Source organism: Helianthus annuus, chromosome 14 (genome assembly GCF_002127325.2).
Source record: "Helianthus annuus cultivar XRQ/B chromosome 14, HanXRQr2.0-SUNRISE, whole genome shotgun sequence".
NCBI classification, from domain to species: domain Eukaryota; kingdom Viridiplantae; phylum Streptophyta; class Magnoliopsida; order Asterales; family Asteraceae; genus Helianthus; species Helianthus annuus.
The window spans coordinates 159,107,231-159,126,638 of NC_035446.2; the positions used below are offsets into that span (position 1 = coordinate 159,107,231).

General features: G+C 35.5%; 2 protein-coding genes across 2 annotated transcripts; one reads left to right on the forward strand and one right to left on the reverse strand.

Moving 5' to 3' along the window:
• Positions 1-1,164: 1,164 nt before the first annotated feature.
• Positions 1,165-6,129, reverse strand: LOC110904567 (NAC domain containing protein 50). Its single transcript, XM_022150408.2, has 4 exons — positions 5,667-6,129; positions 3,827-4,104; positions 3,527-3,715; positions 1,165-1,855 (listed from the first exon to the last, which is right to left on the reverse strand). Exons 1-4 carry the CDS (start codon positions 5,884-5,886, stop codon positions 1,349-1,351), a joined length of 1,194 nt encoding a protein of 397 aa, XP_022006100.1. The 5' UTR covers positions 5,887-6,129; the 3' UTR covers positions 1,165-1,348.
• Positions 6,130-15,178: 9,049 nt separating this feature from the next.
• LOC110907689 (monocopper oxidase-like protein SKS1) lies at positions 15,179-19,023 on the forward strand. The gene is made up of 9 exons (XM_022152635.2): positions 15,179-15,325; positions 15,407-15,516; positions 15,771-16,041; positions 16,126-16,237; positions 16,605-16,965; positions 17,082-17,450; positions 17,603-17,859; positions 18,047-18,134; positions 18,840-19,023. The coding sequence occupies exons 1-9, from the start codon at positions 15,179-15,181 to the stop codon at positions 18,880-18,882; spliced, it is 1,758 nt and encodes a 585-aa protein (XP_022008327.1). The 3' UTR covers positions 18,883-19,023.
• The last annotated feature ends 385 nt before the right edge of the window (positions 19,024-19,408 follow it).

Here is a 19,408-nt window from a genome sequence, read left to right on the forward strand (position 1 = left end):
AAAAAAGTTTTTCCGACGACCTAAATAATTGGGTCTTTTACTAGAAAAAAATTCTCAAAGGTCCATAATAATAAGGTTACAAAAAGGTTTGAGATGAAAATGCTGAGTTTTCCGGCCAAAAAGAAGTTTCTGGCGATCATAAATTAACGACGTTAGAGTTCTGTGAGTCAGAGTCCATTGGAGGTCATTAGGCCAATATGTTAATAGTTGGGATTGTCAGTGGTTATTTTTGAAGTTGACACTGTTGGCGGTCAACGACAAATAATTTGAATTATTAAAATCCCATATTCCAAAATTGTTTAGAACATTAGGCTAGTATGTTAATAGTTGAGACTGTCAGTTGTTTTTTAAGTTAGGACTACTAGCGGTCAACGACAAATAATTGGGATTACTAAAATCCAATATTACATAATTGTTTAGAACAATATTACAATATTTTTTTTTATGATCAAAATAGAATTATGGTGTTTTATTATTAGTAACGGGATTTAGATAGATCTGCACATTATCCTTGTATTGTCGTGGAGTTCACAATTGTGATTCCTAATATTGGAAAGGCCTTAACCTCTATGAGGATTCTACTTTCTATTTTATTCCTAGATTTCATTCGACAAACAATCAAATCCCACATTTCGGCCATATTATTTGTGAATCGTTTGATTTAGTTAAGTTAATTTTAACAAGTTATTTGAGTAAAACAAAAAAACAAATAGTTAGATAACAAAAAGAGTTGGACAGTCTAAGATCGTCCTAAGTTTAATTTTACTACATAAACCTCTCAAAATTAGGATTTCTAAAAAATCAGATCATTGCTAAAAAAAATTCAATCTTTACAATACACTATTTTTTTTCTAACGCGGCATGTATATTAAGAAATAAAAACGAAACAAGGGGCTAGCAAAAAGCTGGGAATCGCGAAACAAAACAAATAAATTACATAATCACGTCTCTCACATCAAAGTCACACCAACACTCCCACTCAAGGTTCTTTATCGATGATATGCTAATTATTTATATAAAAAAAAGTTAAAACGTTTAAAATAAAGTTCCGACCCACCAATTTTTGCACACTGTTTCGGGTCAAACCCGAATGCTGCAGATTAACCTTTCTTTAAGCATACAGAAAACGGTTAATAAACGACAATAAAATTTTAACGCTAAACACACCACCAAGATAACCTTGATATATTACTAACCTTTATTTAATCAAACTCGAGACAGTCTTTTAACGTCTGTCTAAAAACAGGGTACATGTGCAGAAACCAAACTAGACCTAGCTAGCAGCCCGTGTTTCTAAGAGCCAAAAAAACTACAGATTCTAGATTTGCATTATGCGTCATGAAATTACCTAAGCGCGCCTTTTCAAGTCAGCGTTCTCCTTGGTCAACACATCAACTCGGGACTGAAGAATGTTGATCATCGCCTGTGCACGCATCACTTCAATCTTCATCGTCTCCTTTTCCATTGAAACATTAAGGATCTCATTTTCCAAATTGTTTATAAACTTTAGATATCCAGGTGGCACGGATTTTTCAAGAGTAGAGGCATGGAACGAGGGTTGACTTGCAGATGGTTGACTTTTATTAGCTTCAAGGGACTGCAGCAGAGGGAACTCCATGATTGCACTAGGATCTTGACTTGTCGTCGAATCTTCTGAACTGTTTCTATTGTTGCCGTTGGTGTTTGGGTCAACACTTTGTTTTAACTTTTTATTGTGGAACAGAGAGATGGTTTCTAGCTCGGGTCCATGGTCTACAACACAATCTTCGGACCGTTCTCGTTTACATACAAATGGGATGGTTTGTGAATCCACCATAGGCTCGCTTCTTAATGGGATCACGCTCACAGCAGTTTCCTGTGAGAATGAGTTCAGTATCATCAGTTGAGAAGACAATAAGTCACGAAAATAGAAACACAAGCACTCTGGTATAATGGTGGGGGGGATAGTGCACGGTCCTCCCAACCTTGGTTTAAAAAAGCGCGAAGCGCTCCGAAGCGTTTTGGTTCCAAAAGCTTTAAGCGAAGCTTCAAGCGCGAAGCGAGAGCTTCACGTATACGAAGCGCTCCATATTATATATAATTATATAAAATGTTAATTTTATATATATGTATAAAAAATAGCTATCCATATTATATATATGTATTTTATAATGTTAATTTTGTACTTTTATGCATAAATTAAAAAGTTTAAGGACCAAATGTAAACTACTGAAGATAGAGGGGGTTAAATGTTTAAATAGACAAACTATCTTTACACTTTTTAAGTAAAAAGTTAGAAGTTTTAGGGACTGAATGTAAACTAATGAAAGATAAGAGGGGTTAAATGTTTAAAAACCTTAACTTATAAAAACCCTAAAAACCTAAAATACATATACGCAGCCATCACCGTCAGCATCTCTCTTCTTCTTCCCCCTTCTTCCTGGTTTCCGGCTGAAAGCAACTCCGTCGCCGGAATTTGTCGCCGGATTTCACATAGGAAGTCGCTATATCGTCGCTATAAGGTCGATATGTACCTTGTAAAGACTGTTGGGCTTAAAAAATGGCCCAAATGGTGACCTGATTGGCTGGAGCGTCGCTTCACAGCTTCAACGCTTCACCGCTTAAAGCTCGCTTCAGGTCGCTTCATGTAATGCATCGCTTCAGAGCCAAAAAAGCGTTTTTCCGATCGCTTCATCGCCTCAAGCGCGCTTCAAGCGCGCTTTTTTAAACCAAGCTCCCAACCGCCGGAGTGATCCCACTCCGGGAGCCGCTACCCGACCAAGCTAGCTCCGAGGTGAATTCCCCTTGCCAAATTCTTATCTTGGGCGACATATGCCACTCCCAAGATTCGAACCCGGTACCTCTGGGAAGAGGTGGGTGTCAGTGGCCAACTGGACTACCCCAGTTGGTTGCTCTGGTATAATGGTGATTTGCATATATATTATACAAATACAAATTTGATTCATAAATTCGCTAAATACATATAATCTGCAAAAAAGATGATGAATGAAGTATGAACGGTCCATACGATTTTGGTTTAACAGAATGTGCAAGGGTATTTTGGTCTTCGCATTTTGCCTAATAGTCAATGAATTCAAGGGCATGACCAACGTCGCAGTCAAACTGGAGAACAAAGAAAACAGCATAAAAAGGAACATACATATTTTAAAGATTAGGTAAGAAACATGGGTCATGCCGTCATGGGGAAAGAAAGTCTGTGCAATTAAGTCTCTTTTGTGCCCTTCTTAATTTATTGTATTTTTCTACGGGGACAAGCGTTGTTAAAATATTCCATTTAATACACCATATACAGAAAATTATCATCACCAAGGGTCATGTAAAGGAACGCCATAAAAATTCCTCGAAGAGCATATAAAAAGCGTCCATGTATATCTTGGGAGTTCCATTAACGCAGACGTGAAGAGTGAAGAGTGAATAGTGTCACCCTCTTCCTCTTTTAAGTTTTTTAACATAACCTTAAGATGATAAAAATATATGGCAAAACATATATATAGATATAACTACAAATATGAATACAAGATAATACCTGTACAATGTCATTTCCTTGAGCCGGAGTCAACTCATCACCAGGAGTCATATCATCCTCTGTCTCACCACCAGGAACAAAAAGAGTTGCAACATCTTCCCATTCTTCCTCTAGAAACGGTGCATAACGGTCACCATTAGGCGGCCCTAAACCACTCTTCTGAAAAATTCGGCATAGCACGAACGTATCCTTTTCCCATCCACAAAACAACACAAATCACTTTCGATTCATCTTTCCAAGCATATAATAATATACATACGAACACAATAACCGTAAGTGATTCAAATTCAAATTTCCAACCTGAGAAATGCCAGCTCGCACCAATTCCTGATCCACAAGTCTATATTCATGCATCACCCAATTAGTACGCTGGCCATCTGGGGCCCGCCCACTATGAAACACCAATGTCTTCTTCATCCCTATCAACTCAGACTTATGACGAACGGTTCGGTCTTTTCCAGTTGCTTTCCAGTAACCTCTACCGGTAGCCCGGTTCAAACGAGAGCCATTGCAATACTTCCTATCTACCGGGCTAAAGAAGTACCATTCAAGGTCTCGTGTTTTCAGGCTTGAATAACCTAACAAATCCATGAACGACAAAATGTAAGAAATCCTATCCTAAATACCGAATTCACTCTTAAATAAACCCAAACACACCCGTTAAAAAACCTAGTAACATGGCTGTTCCAAATTGTTATTACATTCTTCAATGCAGATGTTGTTCTCAAGCATAGTTGTTAATGGTGAATTGCGACAAATAGCGATAAGGTACCTATATGCTACATAGCGAATAGCGATGAATAGCGAGCGCTATTTTATAAATAGCGACACACTAGAAAAAAAATTAAAATTTTTTATATGTATATTATATCAAAATACCCTGGTAAATACGCTATTTTACATGTATATTTAACAAAAAACTAAAATCTAGCAATCTTATAGCTATATTTAATCGCTATTTATATTTAAAAAAAAAACTGAAATCTCGATATTTACGGCTACATACCCTATAGCGACTTTCGACCTATACGCCACACTATTCGTTATAGCGACCGCTGTTGACAACTATGTTCTCAAGTCTCCATTATTTTCTAGCAAATGAGATTTTTTACTTTTTATTTAAAATTATTATTTTTTGAGTAAATTACAAAAATCGTCCTTTATGTATGTCACTTATTGCAAACTGTGTCCTTTGTCTTTAATAATTACAGAAAACGTACTCGATGTTTGCAAACCCTTGCAAGTTATGTCCTTTAGCCCTAACTTCGTTAGTTTTTGTGGTTAAATCTGACCAAATGGACCCCACATGAAGGTATTTTTGTGGTTAAATATGACCAAATAGACCCCACATGAGAGTAAAATGACCAAAATACCCTCATGTGGGGTCCATTTGGTCAGATTTAACCATAAAAATTAACTGAGTTAGGGCTAAAGGACATAACTTGCAAGGGTTTGCAAACATCGAGTACGTTTTCTGTAATTATTGAAGACAAAGGACACAATTTGCAATAAGTGACATACATAAAGGACGATTTTTGTAATTTACTCTTATTTCTTTGTACACGGGCAAAACAGCCCCAAGCAACCGAGGCTTCCCGAGAACCAAGCGGCAAGCGCCCCTCCCTGCATGTTGCTTAGAAAACTCTCCTAGTGTCTTGGTTTCTCACACACCGACTCGTGTACACGCCCTGGCGACCTGGCCAGTGGCCACTCGCACAATGACTCGTGATTTTGGCCCAACGACTAGCAATCCTCGGAAATTATGATTCAAAAAATGAGAACTTTTTTATGATATAACTGAATTTCATGTGTGAGTTAATCCTAAAGATAGAAACATAGAATACACATAGTATGAGTTATGAACTTATGATTGTTTACCTTCAGCCATCCCCTCAAAATAAATATATAATAAACCCTAACACGCACACAAAAAACCTAATTAACACAATTTGGGGAAACTTGAGTAACAAGAAATGATTATAACAGTTTACAATTTCATCTTCAGTGCAGAAGCTGTTTCTTAGGGTTTAGTTACTTTCTAACTAACCAAATTAACATCTTAAACAAAATGCAAGTGAAAATGCTAACCAACACCTATACAAACAACAAATCATAAAGAAAAAAAAAACATCAAAATTACCAGCAAGATCCCACGGTTCAGATTTATACACGTCAACTTCCGATACAGCTTCAAACCGAAACGGTTTTCCACACACTTTCCGCCTCAAATAATACCTAACAAGTTCCTCATCAGTCGGATGAAACCGAAATCCCGGAGCAAGCGACGTCGGCGGTGGAGACGACGGCAGTGCCGCCGGAACTAAAGCCGTCGGTGCCACAGTCACCAACTCATAACTCATTGTCTATCTTCGGTAACTGAAATTAAGTTCGTGTGTTCCTTAATAATGAATACACTGATGGAAGAAATCAGGATTGTAGGTGAAGGAATTGAACTACGACGGAAGACATGTGTGTTGGTTAGGTTAAGAAACCACCATTGATGGATGCTTGCTTCACACGGAAATCGAAAAACAGAAAAGTGAGAGTCGTATGCTCCCTTTCGGGGGGTTTTCATGGATGGTTTTGTTTTCCAGATGTAGAAGTTGTTGAAACTGGTTTAGTTTTGGTTGGTTAGTTGTACATTGTGCAGTGAAATATGTAACATGGTTTGTACTTGTAGGTTTGGAAGATTAGGTTATGGGTTTAGTGAATAGTTTGTACTTTGTAGATATTTTACGTCATATAATATTATTATATATTCTTGTTTTAGGTTGTTGAGAATTTATTTCTTTTGTTTTGTTTTATGCGAGCCCTTTATCTTTGTACTGTACTATCAACGCTTCAACAAGTCAAAAGTCAATGATTTTTTTTTTTTTTTTTTCACGTTAGCAATATGATCTTTTAAAGTGTAGGTCATCAATTTGAGTCTCGTCTATAAGACTAGAGGGTATAGTGAAGCCCATCCTTATGAGGATGGGTCGTCACGTAGGCGTCACATCACCGGCTTATGAGGGATGGAACTCCTTCACTTTTGAGGGGGGTGGAGGATGGGGCCCACATAATTTATAAAAACAATTAAAATATATAATTTATTTGATTATTTAGAGAGAGAAAAAGAGAGAGGAGAGAGAAAGAAGAGAGAGAGAGAGATCATGGCACGACGACTTCGGCTGTGGGTTGCTGGACTCGCCGGAACTGATGGGAGGGGGGCGGTGTGGGGGACCGGCGCCGGTCCTAGCCGGGCCTCAGCCGGCCCCCATACCTTCTAGTCTAATAAAATTGTTTAGTTTCCTTTGAAATGGTGATGGACGGGGTTATCTATGTCTAAGGGCGTGAGTTCCTAAGTGGTCTTTAGCCATTAGATTAACTCGGGTAATTAGACTTTTGTTAGTCGATAAAAAAAATCAATGATTTAACAAAATGCTATGCTACAACAGGAAAAAAAATGAATAACAAAACCAAAACTAAAAATTTTGTCGCCAAGTTAGATTATGATATGTCATTGTTTTTGAAAAATTAATTACTAGTATTTGTTTTGTAATTAACAGGAAATTGTGAAATTAACGGGTCATTACAATTAAATGAAAATAATATAATGGTTTAATTGTTATATGAATTAAACAAGCAACTTGTATTAGAGTTTGCTTAAAGTTGTTTAAAGAATTTAATCGTTATATGAATTAAACAAGCAACTTGTATTAGAGTTTGCTTAGAGTTGTTTAAGGAATTGATTATAAATAGTAGCATTTTGGAGTACAAGTAAAGCAAACCTATTGCCCATCGTTCAAGAAACGTCTTGATGTTGATACCTAGGTCCATCATCATAACTTATCCATGTTTCAACAGTTGGATTTAATTCGTATTTATTTATTCTTTTTTTTTTTTTTGAACGCCAAATTTAGAGCACTGACGGATTACTGGAGTATTATCGTGCCACCAGCATAACCACCCGATCATATCCATCCCCACTAGGCAACAATGCCTATACACCAATTCAAGATGAAACCTAATAAATTTGGAAAAACCCCATTTGTGGGAATCGAACCCATGACCTAATGGTCATAAGCCTTATCCCACCCCCAAAATACCACTAGGCTATTAAATTCAAATATATATTAGGAATAATAGATTTTAATAATCCTAATTATTATTCGTTGGTCGACAATAGTCTTAATTTAAAAAATAATCAGTGATGGTCCCACCTTTTCATATATTGTAAACGAATGGACCTTTACTAAATCTAAAATGATAAGGGGACAAAAAGAAATTAAGGTTCTGTTAGTAAATGTCCATTAGTTTACCATATGTGAAAAGATGGAACCACCACTGGTTATTTTTGAAGCTGAGACTATTGTCGACCAATGGCTAATAGTTTGAATTATTAAAATCCATTATTTCATATTATTATATAAAACATTTTCTATGTTTTTTTTTAAACTAAAAATTTCATTCACAGCAAACAGCCCCTGCAGAAACCAACAGGGCGCTGCAAAAACAAAGAAAACAACTCCTAAATTTACAACTTAAACCAACATATACATAGGATACTTATACCATTCACCCCAAATTAATCCTTATACCTAGACCTATATTTAAGCCAAAGAAAATCCAACGACTTTACCCCCTGATTATGTTGTCCACCAAAAGAGTCTTCATGGCAAAAACCTTTTCATTTCTTGTCTTCCATATGCACCAACAGACGATTATTATAAGACCATGTATAATCTCTACTTCCTTTTTTCCAACATTTTCTATATTATTATAAGACTATGTAATTTATATCTATATTGTTATATAAAACATTTTCTATGTATAAAATTGTAAATTTCTATTAAATTTTAAGATGGCATATGAGTGGTTAAGTTAAAATGCCTAACCTTTTGTCATTTCTTCCATTCATCCCTCTCTTCCTTTCATCAATTACATTTATGTTTAATAAATCTATACTATATATCAGATTATTTATAAATAATAAAAATTAAGCTTATGGATAATAAACTTATCACATTCATCAATAACATATATTCAAAAATACATTCTATTGTATATGTGTATTTGGACTAAAAGACTAACCAGTAAACCAAAATTAATCAAATTTAACATAAAATGTATTTTTTAATTTTAGAGAAGTTAATTAAAATTTTAGATGTAAATTGTCGACCTTTTCGCAACGCAAGAGTTTTCCACTAAATAAAAAAATGTTGCAGGATACTATATAATGCTTATCATAAGGGTTTCCATGTTTATCATAAGGGCTTCTCGTGCGTTGCAGCCACGAAACGCGAGTGCTTATATATATATATATATACACACACACAACGTATATATGAATTTTTAATGTTTTTAGGTTTGAATTATGTTCTCGGCCCATATTGTCAACTTCGCTGTAATGCGCGAATTCCCCACTAGTTTAGTAATAAGTTTATAAAAAATTGAACTAGTAGAATATTTTTTTACTCGATGTAGCTAAAAAACATATGTATTGTAAAATAAAAAACTTCATTTACAATGGTATTACATTTAATTACATAAAAGTTATCTAATCTAACTAAAAAGTTGAAAGCATCACATGGCTAAAAGAACATGTAAACGTGTTTTACTACCAAAAACACAAAAACAATAACACTTACATGTAACCACTATAGTTCACAATAAACAGTATTTTATTTTAAGTAAGACTTCGTTTTTCATAAAATTTATATTTTATACTAAAAAAAAATTGGTACTAGTACCATAAATGCTAATATTGAAAATGAGTAAAAACACAAATCAAACATCGTACCGATTATAGTGGTGTGGTACTGATAATGCAAAAATACCGAAAAATACCAAAACCATTACAAACCATAAAAATGAAAACAACTGCTAGTACCCATGTTGTACAATCGGTTTCAGCTCGGTTTGGCACAGTAATGCTACCATATCTGTACCATACAAATACTCGATATAGTTTGTGATACGGAAATTACTTGCGTTTAATCGAGCTTTTAAGCGAAACTCATCTTAAAATCTTTAAAACCGAACTAAGGTTTATAACTTGGTGAAATCGATCCAAAACGCCTCCTAATTTTGTTGATATTGTTGATGAGCAATCCACCAAAGTTTTGTTTTGATCCCCGCTTGTCTCCGACTCAAAACGATCTGAAATCCTAACTTCATCTCTCTAGGATTCTCCGTTCTCCCACTCTAAAGCTTGAAACGTAAAAGATGAAATTAAAAGCTCTATGCCCCCCACCCCACCCACACTCTAAAGATAAAAGGGGTGCAACTCATTCATATCCTCTTCCAATCCCATGTAGCTTCTTAACCTTTTACATGATTCCATTGTACCATTACTTGTTGGATAAATTTGTCGTGTAGTAGCTTTTCTATTCGGTCGAAGATTACCACGGATTCCTCAATAATAATTCAATTTATCATTCACTTCAATATCTACAAGTGACAAGTGTGTTATGTCTTCAGCTAAACATTTTCACAATTCCAACACGTGAAATGTAGGATGAATAGTAAAAATCCACCCTTTGTATATACACAGTAAGGTAACGGATGAAAAGTAAAATAAAATATTTTATTTTATTATTTTTTAAACTTTATTATTTTATTGATTTATTATTATAACTAGTAATAAGACCCGAGTGCGTTGCGGCGCGGGTACTTCGTAAACGTCAAGTAAATTAGTCCAAGCGTTATGCATATGAAGTTTAACCTATATAAGCATCGTGATTAGATCAAACGTAAAGTAATTGAATTTATACCATACAATCATAAGATATTATATGCGACCCGACTAACTCAAATACCGTCAAGTCAAAACGAATATGCGACTTGAATCATACATAGGAAATGTACAAAATAAAGCACGAAAGTGTACATCAAGTTAATGTCGAAATGTAGACAAACTCGAACTTATAGGAAAAAGTATACGAAATTTGTGTCGAAATGTAGATAAACTCGAATATTGTACCGACTATGCATCATGATTATATATAGATTATTAGCGACCCTTTACGTTAAAACGTAGGCCAAGTCGAATTTAATAGACGCATCAAAATGTATTATATTTGACCCGATTGTTTTTAAACAAAACTTACGCCGACACGTACATAGAAAGTATGCTCGAAAACGTATTATAATTGAAAACAAAATTTACTTGGAAATGTGGACCTACTTGAATTTATATTGTCAAATCAAGACGTATTATATTTGACCTGAATAGTTTCTGAGCAAAACTAACATCGAAACATACATAAAAAGTAAGCACAAAAACATACTATATTTGATCCGACTTGTTTTCAAACAATTATTTTCATTGAAACGTAGACCAACACATTTTTATACCAACGCGTACATAAAAATAAGCAAACAACAATTTTTTTTTAAGTTAATGACCGAATGTATTAAGAAAAAAAAACAGAATATATATACTCTCCATGGGGTCAAAGTAACATTTTATAAAGTTTACAAAAAGTTAAAGGGTTGAAAATTACATTACCTAAACTAAAGGGCCTAAAAAGGGATGAAAATGAAAGTTGAAAAACCTGGATGTCAAAACGGAATGTCTAAGGGGTAAAATAAACTTTAAGAAAACTTGAGGGCTTAAAAGACTAAAAGAGGAATGTCCACCGGCATTCCTATTTAAGATTATATAAATTGATTTTGTGTATATTTTGTTTTTTCTCATGTAAATTTTATGATACGATTTTTATAAAATTCAGAGTATGATGTTACGACTTGTTTATTTTTATATACCTCTCGAATTAGTTTTTTTTTTTCTTAACTAGGTTGTGAGTAGCAATGTATAAGTAATCAATGCATAAAGATACATGTAACAAAAGCTATCTCTCATATATATATATATTTTTTTTAATTTTTTTTTACAAATTTATATCATTGACTTTTTTCTGATAATATAATGTAATGTTCTAGAAATTTTAGTCATATCATTACAACGTGCTTACTTTTATCCACATATAAATTTAATTAAAAATGTAATTGTGTTCACAACAGAGCATTTTTTTTGGTTGTAATAAGCTATAGTGAGTGCCAGAACGGTATTGATACCGCGACAAATCGGATTGATACCATCCCAACAATATCGATACCGCGGCGATTCTGGCCGAACAACATCGGGACTAGGGGTGTTCATCGAATCGAATATCAATTTATTCGAATAATTTTTGTTTTCCCTTGAATTCGAATTCGATTAAAACCTACCCAATTTGATTCGAATAAAAAACCCAATTCTTTAAAAACATGTAAAAAAACTACCAAAAACTTTAAAGCAGCCATAAAGCGCGATATCACATTAAAAAGTTCCAAATAAAGTAACACAAGTCTAACATTTAAAATGAGAAGTCGGGAATAACCACTCCACATTACAAGTTAATATTTTTAGACTTAGAAATCTATTGATAGATTTGTTACTTAGGTTTTAGTATGGGTCATGTAGTGGGAAATTTTAATACTTAAAATAAATTTTGAAAATAATTTATAGTATAGCCAATAAAAGTTATATATGTATTATATATAAATATAATAAATAAAAATGTATAATTTTTATTCAACTTTCAAATCGAATTTGAAATTATCAATTCGTATTCGATTCGTATTCGATTTACTTGACTCAAATTGAATAGATTTCGAATTTGAATTTCTATAATCGAACAAATTCTTGATAATCGAATCGAATTTCGAATTTTTCGAATTCAAAACGTATTCTGAACACCTCTAATCGGGACCGGTATTGATACTCTCAGAACCATTATATTTGTTTTTATGGTTTTCAATCGATGCAAAAGCATATGTTTATATCTTTTTAAGCGTATCACAACTTTATTTTTTGAGTTTTCTCTTTCGATTGCTATGTCGAGTGTAGACACTATAATGAACTAAACCCATACCGACTGAATTGTTGTCGCGATGCGCAAAAGAATCTTACTAATTAAATATAAACTAGGCATGTGCACATGAAATATGTTTATTTTATATTTATTTCTTTGATTTAAATGGAATTTCTTAGCAATATAACAATCCATTTCAAAGGACGGGGCGCTCCGTGATAGCCCCTTCACCACGCGTGAAACCAAAATAACACCGCCGCCACCCCTTTTGATCACGCGTGAAATCCAAAACGCGTGAAGTTTTTAACGCGTTAAAACTTTGAAAAATTCGAACGTTGTGGTGTTTTGACCATTTGAATTGGACCGTTTGTAATAAAAAAACCCTTAAACAATCTATATATATTTCACACTTTCTTCATAAACTTTATACCTTTTCATCCACACCAAAACATAAATATATATCACACATTCTACCTATTTCACAAATGGAATTTCCTACAGATTCATTTTCGATGGACAGCGATAGCTAAACATCTTCCGACAATGAGACGCTTGAATTTTTCGAGAAGGTGTATAACGCACTTGAAGCAAGTTCGAGTCGCCCAAAGAAGAAAATGGTGGATCGTGATCGTATACATGTCAACGAAGTGTTAATGAACGATTATTTTGTGGAGGATCCGGTCTACAATGCCGAAACATTTAGAGATCGGTTTTGTTTACCAAAAGAATTTTTTTAAAGATTGTTGGAGACATTGAAGCAAGCGAAGAATGGTTTCAAGAACGTTACGACGGGAGGGGCAAACACAGTTTCACACCGATACAAAAATACACATCCGCCATTCGCCAACTAGCGACAGGTACCCCCCCCCCGATGAATTTGATGAATACTTAGCGATGTCGGACATAACTTCACATGAATGTTTGCAATTTTTTTTGTAACACGATCATTAAATTGTATGGTGAAGAGTTTTTGCGTAAACCGATGAGACACGACATCTCACGTATTTACGCCGCACATGAGGCTAGATGGCATTTTCCAAGGATGCTCGGTAGCATCGATTGTACACATATCGAATGGAGAAATTGTCCAAGAGAGTTGTGAGGGGCGTATGTTACGGGTGACGTCAAAAGACCAACCATCATACTTGAAGCGGTGACGTCGAATGGTTTATGGTTTTGGCATTCATATTTTGGTGTTCCAGGTTCAAACAACGACATCAATGTTTTGCACACGTCGCCGTTGTTTCAAACCGTAACAGATGGTATCACACCCTTCTGTCCATTCTATGTTAACGGAAGACATTATCGACGATGCTTTCTTCTTGTGGATGGTATCTACCCATCATGGTCTGTTTTTGTGAAAGCTCCTTCATTTCCTGTCGAGGTTAAAGAAAAGACGTTCAAAAGGTTGCAAGAATCGACAAGAAAAGATGTTGAGAGGGCTTTTGGTGTTTTAAAGGGTAGATGGGGCATACTAAACCGACCGGTTCGTGCAATGAATAAGAAAACAATACATAGCATAGTATATGCATGTATCATATTGCACAATATGCTAATCAAAGAAGACGGACGTGCGATATCTCTAGATTGGGTGCCGGATTTTCCTACACAAGTTCCCGTTCCGGAAAATGTCCAATAAGACTTGCGTGATGAGGAAATTCACTTTCAATTGAGATACGATTTAATTGAACTTGCAGGTTCTTTAGGTTTGGAATTTCCTGATTCGGACGAGGAGTAGGTTTTCTTTATGAATGTTTTTATTTTTATTGTAGTCTAAAATATTTCTAGAAATATTGTTTTTAATTTAAATGAAATTTATAATTTTATTGTTAATTTATAATTTAAAAACAAAAAAAAAGGTTGTGAGTAATGGAATTCCGTCACAAGTGATGAACATTTCCACTAAAATCCATCACTAGTGATGGAATAATGCTTGATGACATGACATAACTTGATTGGAAGTTGTGAGTGATAAGTGATGGGCGCCCCTACCCCTAAGGCTGTATATTGTGGAGAATGGGTGCGTGAAAGCAGTCAAAGTCAGATGTAGAGGCGGGGCCCACCCCACGGGCACAAAGGCGCAAGCAGGTTGTGGGGGTGCCGGCGTGAGACAGGCATCGTATGTGGGGGCGAGTTATTTAATTTTTATATTTTTTATTATTAATTAATATACACTCTAATCATTTATTTTATTCTCAATATTTTGTTATTTATCCTAGACATTTGACATTTTTACAACACACCTTGGTGAAAGTTCGGGTTCCAATCCTGTGTCCTGTTTCAAAAGGTTACATACTAACAAACCGATTTCAACGATACGATCCGTTTCAGGTCAAAATCGGGTTCAACCTAAAGGATTTCAAAATCGGGCTCAGTTTGGGTTCACAACAGGGTTCGGTTTCCAGCCGGATTCTGTGTGCACTCTACACTTGGGATCAGTTAAGGCCCGTTTATAAAACTGTGTACATGGCTTTGATTTTGAAAAGCAATTGATAATCTGGTCCTTCCGAGACTGGGCTTTCTGCATGTCGGTTCGAAATTGAGAAGATTGGACTAAGCAGGGCCCAAACTTAACTTGAATAAACTAACCAAAACAAAACTACAAAAGGATAAAAATACAACAGTTATAATACAGATCCTTCTTGTTTTACTTTGTTAGCTCCGAAGCCAAAGTTTGTTGTCATGTTACACTATGAAATTCTCACCACTATCTCCCCTTTTTTGTCCATATTATCACAAACCATTTGGATATATGATCCTCATTTATATATCTTTCTTAGTTAAAAAACCGAACACATAGATTGTCGATGATATGGCTCCCGTTTGCCATCGTTTCTGTCTAATACCTTTTGTTAGTTTTACAACACTATTACTCGTGTTGGTCAATGCCGATGACATTTTTCTTGAGTGGCAAGTGAATATCGACACAACGATAAAACCAGTTTCAGTTGATCAACCGGTATGATGCATTTTCTGTTTCTTTTAGGGTCGTTAGAAGATGTTTATTTATTTATTTTATTTATTTATTTATTATTGACAGGTCATAACGATCAATGGGATGTTTCCTGGCCCGTTGATTAATGCAACTACCAACGACATTATACATGTTAACGTCTTCAATAACATGGATGAACCTCTTCTGATCACTTGGTAGGCTTTCTCGATATACCACGTTAAATTCAGTTATTTTCGTTGTGTTTCATATGTTACTATTACATGAGATATTAAGTATAGTTAGTCCAATTGTCCAAAGGCCTATAATAGTTGGGCCCATTTTATATGGGCTTGTAGAAAGGGAGTCAGTTGGCCCATATAATGACCATATACTCACATAAGCTGATCAACACATTTTGGGTTACCCATGAGTGCCCATCTAATAAAATGGGTTGTGATCAATTATTCAGGAATGGCATACAACAAAGGCTTAACTCATGGCAAGATGGAGTGTCGGGTACTAACTGCCAGATCCAACCCGGTTTGAATTGGACTTATGTGTTCACTCTAAAAGATCAAATTGGCACTTTTTCTTACTTCCCCTCCATCAACTTCCACAAGGCTGGTGGAGCTTTTGGCCCGATCCGAGTCAACAACCGTGTTGTTATTCCGGTTCCATTTCCTAAACCACACGGCGAATTCGATCTTCTCGTTGGAGATTGGTACAATGAGAGTTTTAAGGTAAAATCACACACACTTACACACTACATAGTTTGATCATAGTGGGACATTAGTTTATTTATTTATTTTTTATAAAATTCCTAGGACATTCGTTCGTCTTTGAAAAAATCCGATCTTGACCTTCTTCCAAAGTCGATGCTTTTGAATGGACGTAGCCGTTACCCGCAATCAAACCAAACAATTGTTGTTGAAGAAGGTAAGTACCAACAAAAGTTAAAGAAAACTTTAGTTGTTTGACCCGAACATCATATCGAATACATAACCAATTTTAAGTAAAGTATTATAGAAACTGCATAAATACTTGTACATAATGCTTACCAGATGGGAGAGAAAATGTTATTTAGTTACATAACCGGCTTATGTGTTAGAATTAAAATTTAAAAACAATATGTACATATATTTACACGTTTCTTGTAGCTGTTTACTTGAAATTGGTTATGCGTTGAATAATATCCCCCCAACCAACTAAGAAATAATTATTTGTTATCAATTATTTTATAGATTTTTTTTTGAATGACTAATGTTACTCTCCCAAACTCCTATATTTACAAATTATTTTATAGATGAAACATATTTAATAAGGATATCAAACGTTGGAACGCAATGGAGTATCAACTTCAGGATTCAAAATCATCAAATGCTACTAGTCGAGACAGAGGGGTCATATACAAGCCAAAAAATGTTAGATTCGATTGACATACATGTCGGCCAATCTTACTCGGTTTTGGTAACGACAAACCAACCCGAGGCCGACTATTACATCGTGGCGAGCCCTAAAATGGTCAACACACCCGATTCTAGTAACCTAGTTGGTGTTGGGGTGTTACATTATGAAGCCTCTACTACACCTGCCCAAGGCCCATTACCAGCCGGTCCTGACCCATTTGACCTTGACTTTTCGGTTAATCAAGCGAAGTCAATAAGGTAAATAACAAAAATAGTATATTCAAGATACTGGTGCGGTTTTGTGTTTAAAAACTTTTCAAAGTAAAATGTCCATAATACCCTTTTTAACCCGCTAAAAAATTATTGTACGCTAGGTGGAACTTGACTGCGGGTGCAGCGAGACCAAACCCACAAGGAACATTCAACGTGTCGAATGTTACATTATCTCAGACGTTTATTCTCCAAGGGTCATTAGCTGAAATCAATCGCTCCATTCGTTACACTGTTAACAATGTGTCGTATCGTGTTCCCAACACCGCTTTGAAGCTAGCCGATTACTATAAGAATGGAACGGGCACTTACCAACTCGATGCATATTCCGCTAACTCATCTAATCCCATTGCTATTGATGGAACTTTTGTCATCTCCGGGGCTCACAACGGCTGGCTTGAAATTGTGTTTAAGAACAACTTAAAAGCTATCGATACTTGGCATTTGGACGGTTTTGGGTTCTACGTTGTAGGGTAAGGATATCTATCCATTTATATCTATATCTATATCTATATCTATATCTATATCTATCAATCTATTTATATCAATGTAAAAATTGATAACAATCATAGCCCATTTTGATCATAACTTGCTTATGCATATCTGATTCATATATGGATTATAGGTTTGGAGATGGAGAGTGGACTCCTGATATGCGATCAACGTATAATCTTTATGATCCAGTTGTTCGATCAACAGTTCAAGTTTACCCAGGGGGATGGACCGTGGTTTACGCATATCTGGACAACCCTGGAATGTGGAACCTACGTTCACAAGTCTTGAAGCATTGGTATTTAGGACAAGAGCTTTATATCAGGGTCTACGACCCTGACCCGAATCCTGCTAAAGAACGCCAACCCCCATCCAACCTTCTATATTGTGGTATGGTACACCGGTCATTCTATTCCCACACCCTTTTCACGATCTCTCTCTCTCTCTCTGTATATCTATGTATATATAGAGAGAGATAGAGGGGAGGGGTGTGTGAATATTAACACCCTTTTATTATTGTTTTCTTTAAATTTTCTTTTGATGATTAAGATAATCACTAATGAAGTTTTTATCTCAGGATCCGTCATTCCTCCACCGACACCACCAAAGCCAACACCGGCGCCACCAAATCCGTCGTCTCATGCACCAACACGATCGTTAAACTGGTAATCATGGTCTTGTTACTAGAGGTGGAACCAAATGGGGCCGACCATAGGAATTTGTCAGATTTTTTTATATAATATCTAAGATTTTCTATAAAAAGTTTGATTTGGACTCTCTATGTAACATCCAACCCCTCGTACCATCAATATTGTCCGCTTTGCCCCTGATGGGTTGCCAATCCAGGAACTCACGGATTTGTTTTTTGTTGCTCCGGTGGAGACTTCCCAGGACCAAAAACAAATCCGTGAGTTTCTGGATGACAAACCATCAGGGGTAGTGGCGGAGCTTGACCAAAAGTTCCCGGAAGAGGGGGGGGGGGAGTCATGGGACCCAATTTATATATTGTATAAATATTTAGGCAAAATAATTTGGAGGGGGGGGGGGTCCTTTATAATGTTAAAATTTTAGGACAAAAAATCGAAAATTTTACACTTCTAACTGAAACATTCGGGGGGCGGGTGCACCCCCCGGTTTCCACTAAGCTCCTCCCCTTATCGTGGGCAAAGCGGACAATATTGGTGATACGAGGGGTCACGTGTTACACTCTAGTTATAGCGGGTTGAGAAAAGAGCCTTATGATGGCCCTAGATAAAGAAGTTTTGGTTCCGTGACTCTGACTGCTTGTTACCTTTTTATAACATTGTTTTATGCTTTCTTTTTGGTTCTAACACATGTTTTTTTTTTTGTTTCTCTGTATGTGGTTGCAGGTTTTATATTATCTTCATCCTCTTCACTTGTGTACTTCTATAAGTACACACGACCATCAATGGAGACTGTTGAATCATTCTTTTGACAAAATATCATATTTGAGAAATAATTTTGATTTATATCTTTTATCCATGATCGTGTTAAGTTGATTTAAAGACGACTTATGAAAAAAAAAATTGACCACTTGATCACCTTTAACAAGCATATAACAATCAGATTAAAAATGATGGCTTGTGATAAGCATTTCAAAGATGCATGATTAATTAACATTTGCCACAACATGACACTAAGAAATAACATGATTTGCTCGCGCAACTGTATTATGAATGACAAAATATAACTAATTGAAACATACAACTGCTGATAAGATTTTGTTGTTGTTAAGAATGATGAGCTGATGCTTGAGTTTCAGTTGCAACATCAGATCATTTGCAAAGTCTTGCTCTTGAGCATTCTACTATTGCAGCTGATTAGAATATATTTGTTGCACCACATAATCAGTTAGATCAACAACCTGTTTTTTTCTCTATTCTTTCGCAAATTTCTGCCACAACCTGCTGCTATGAAG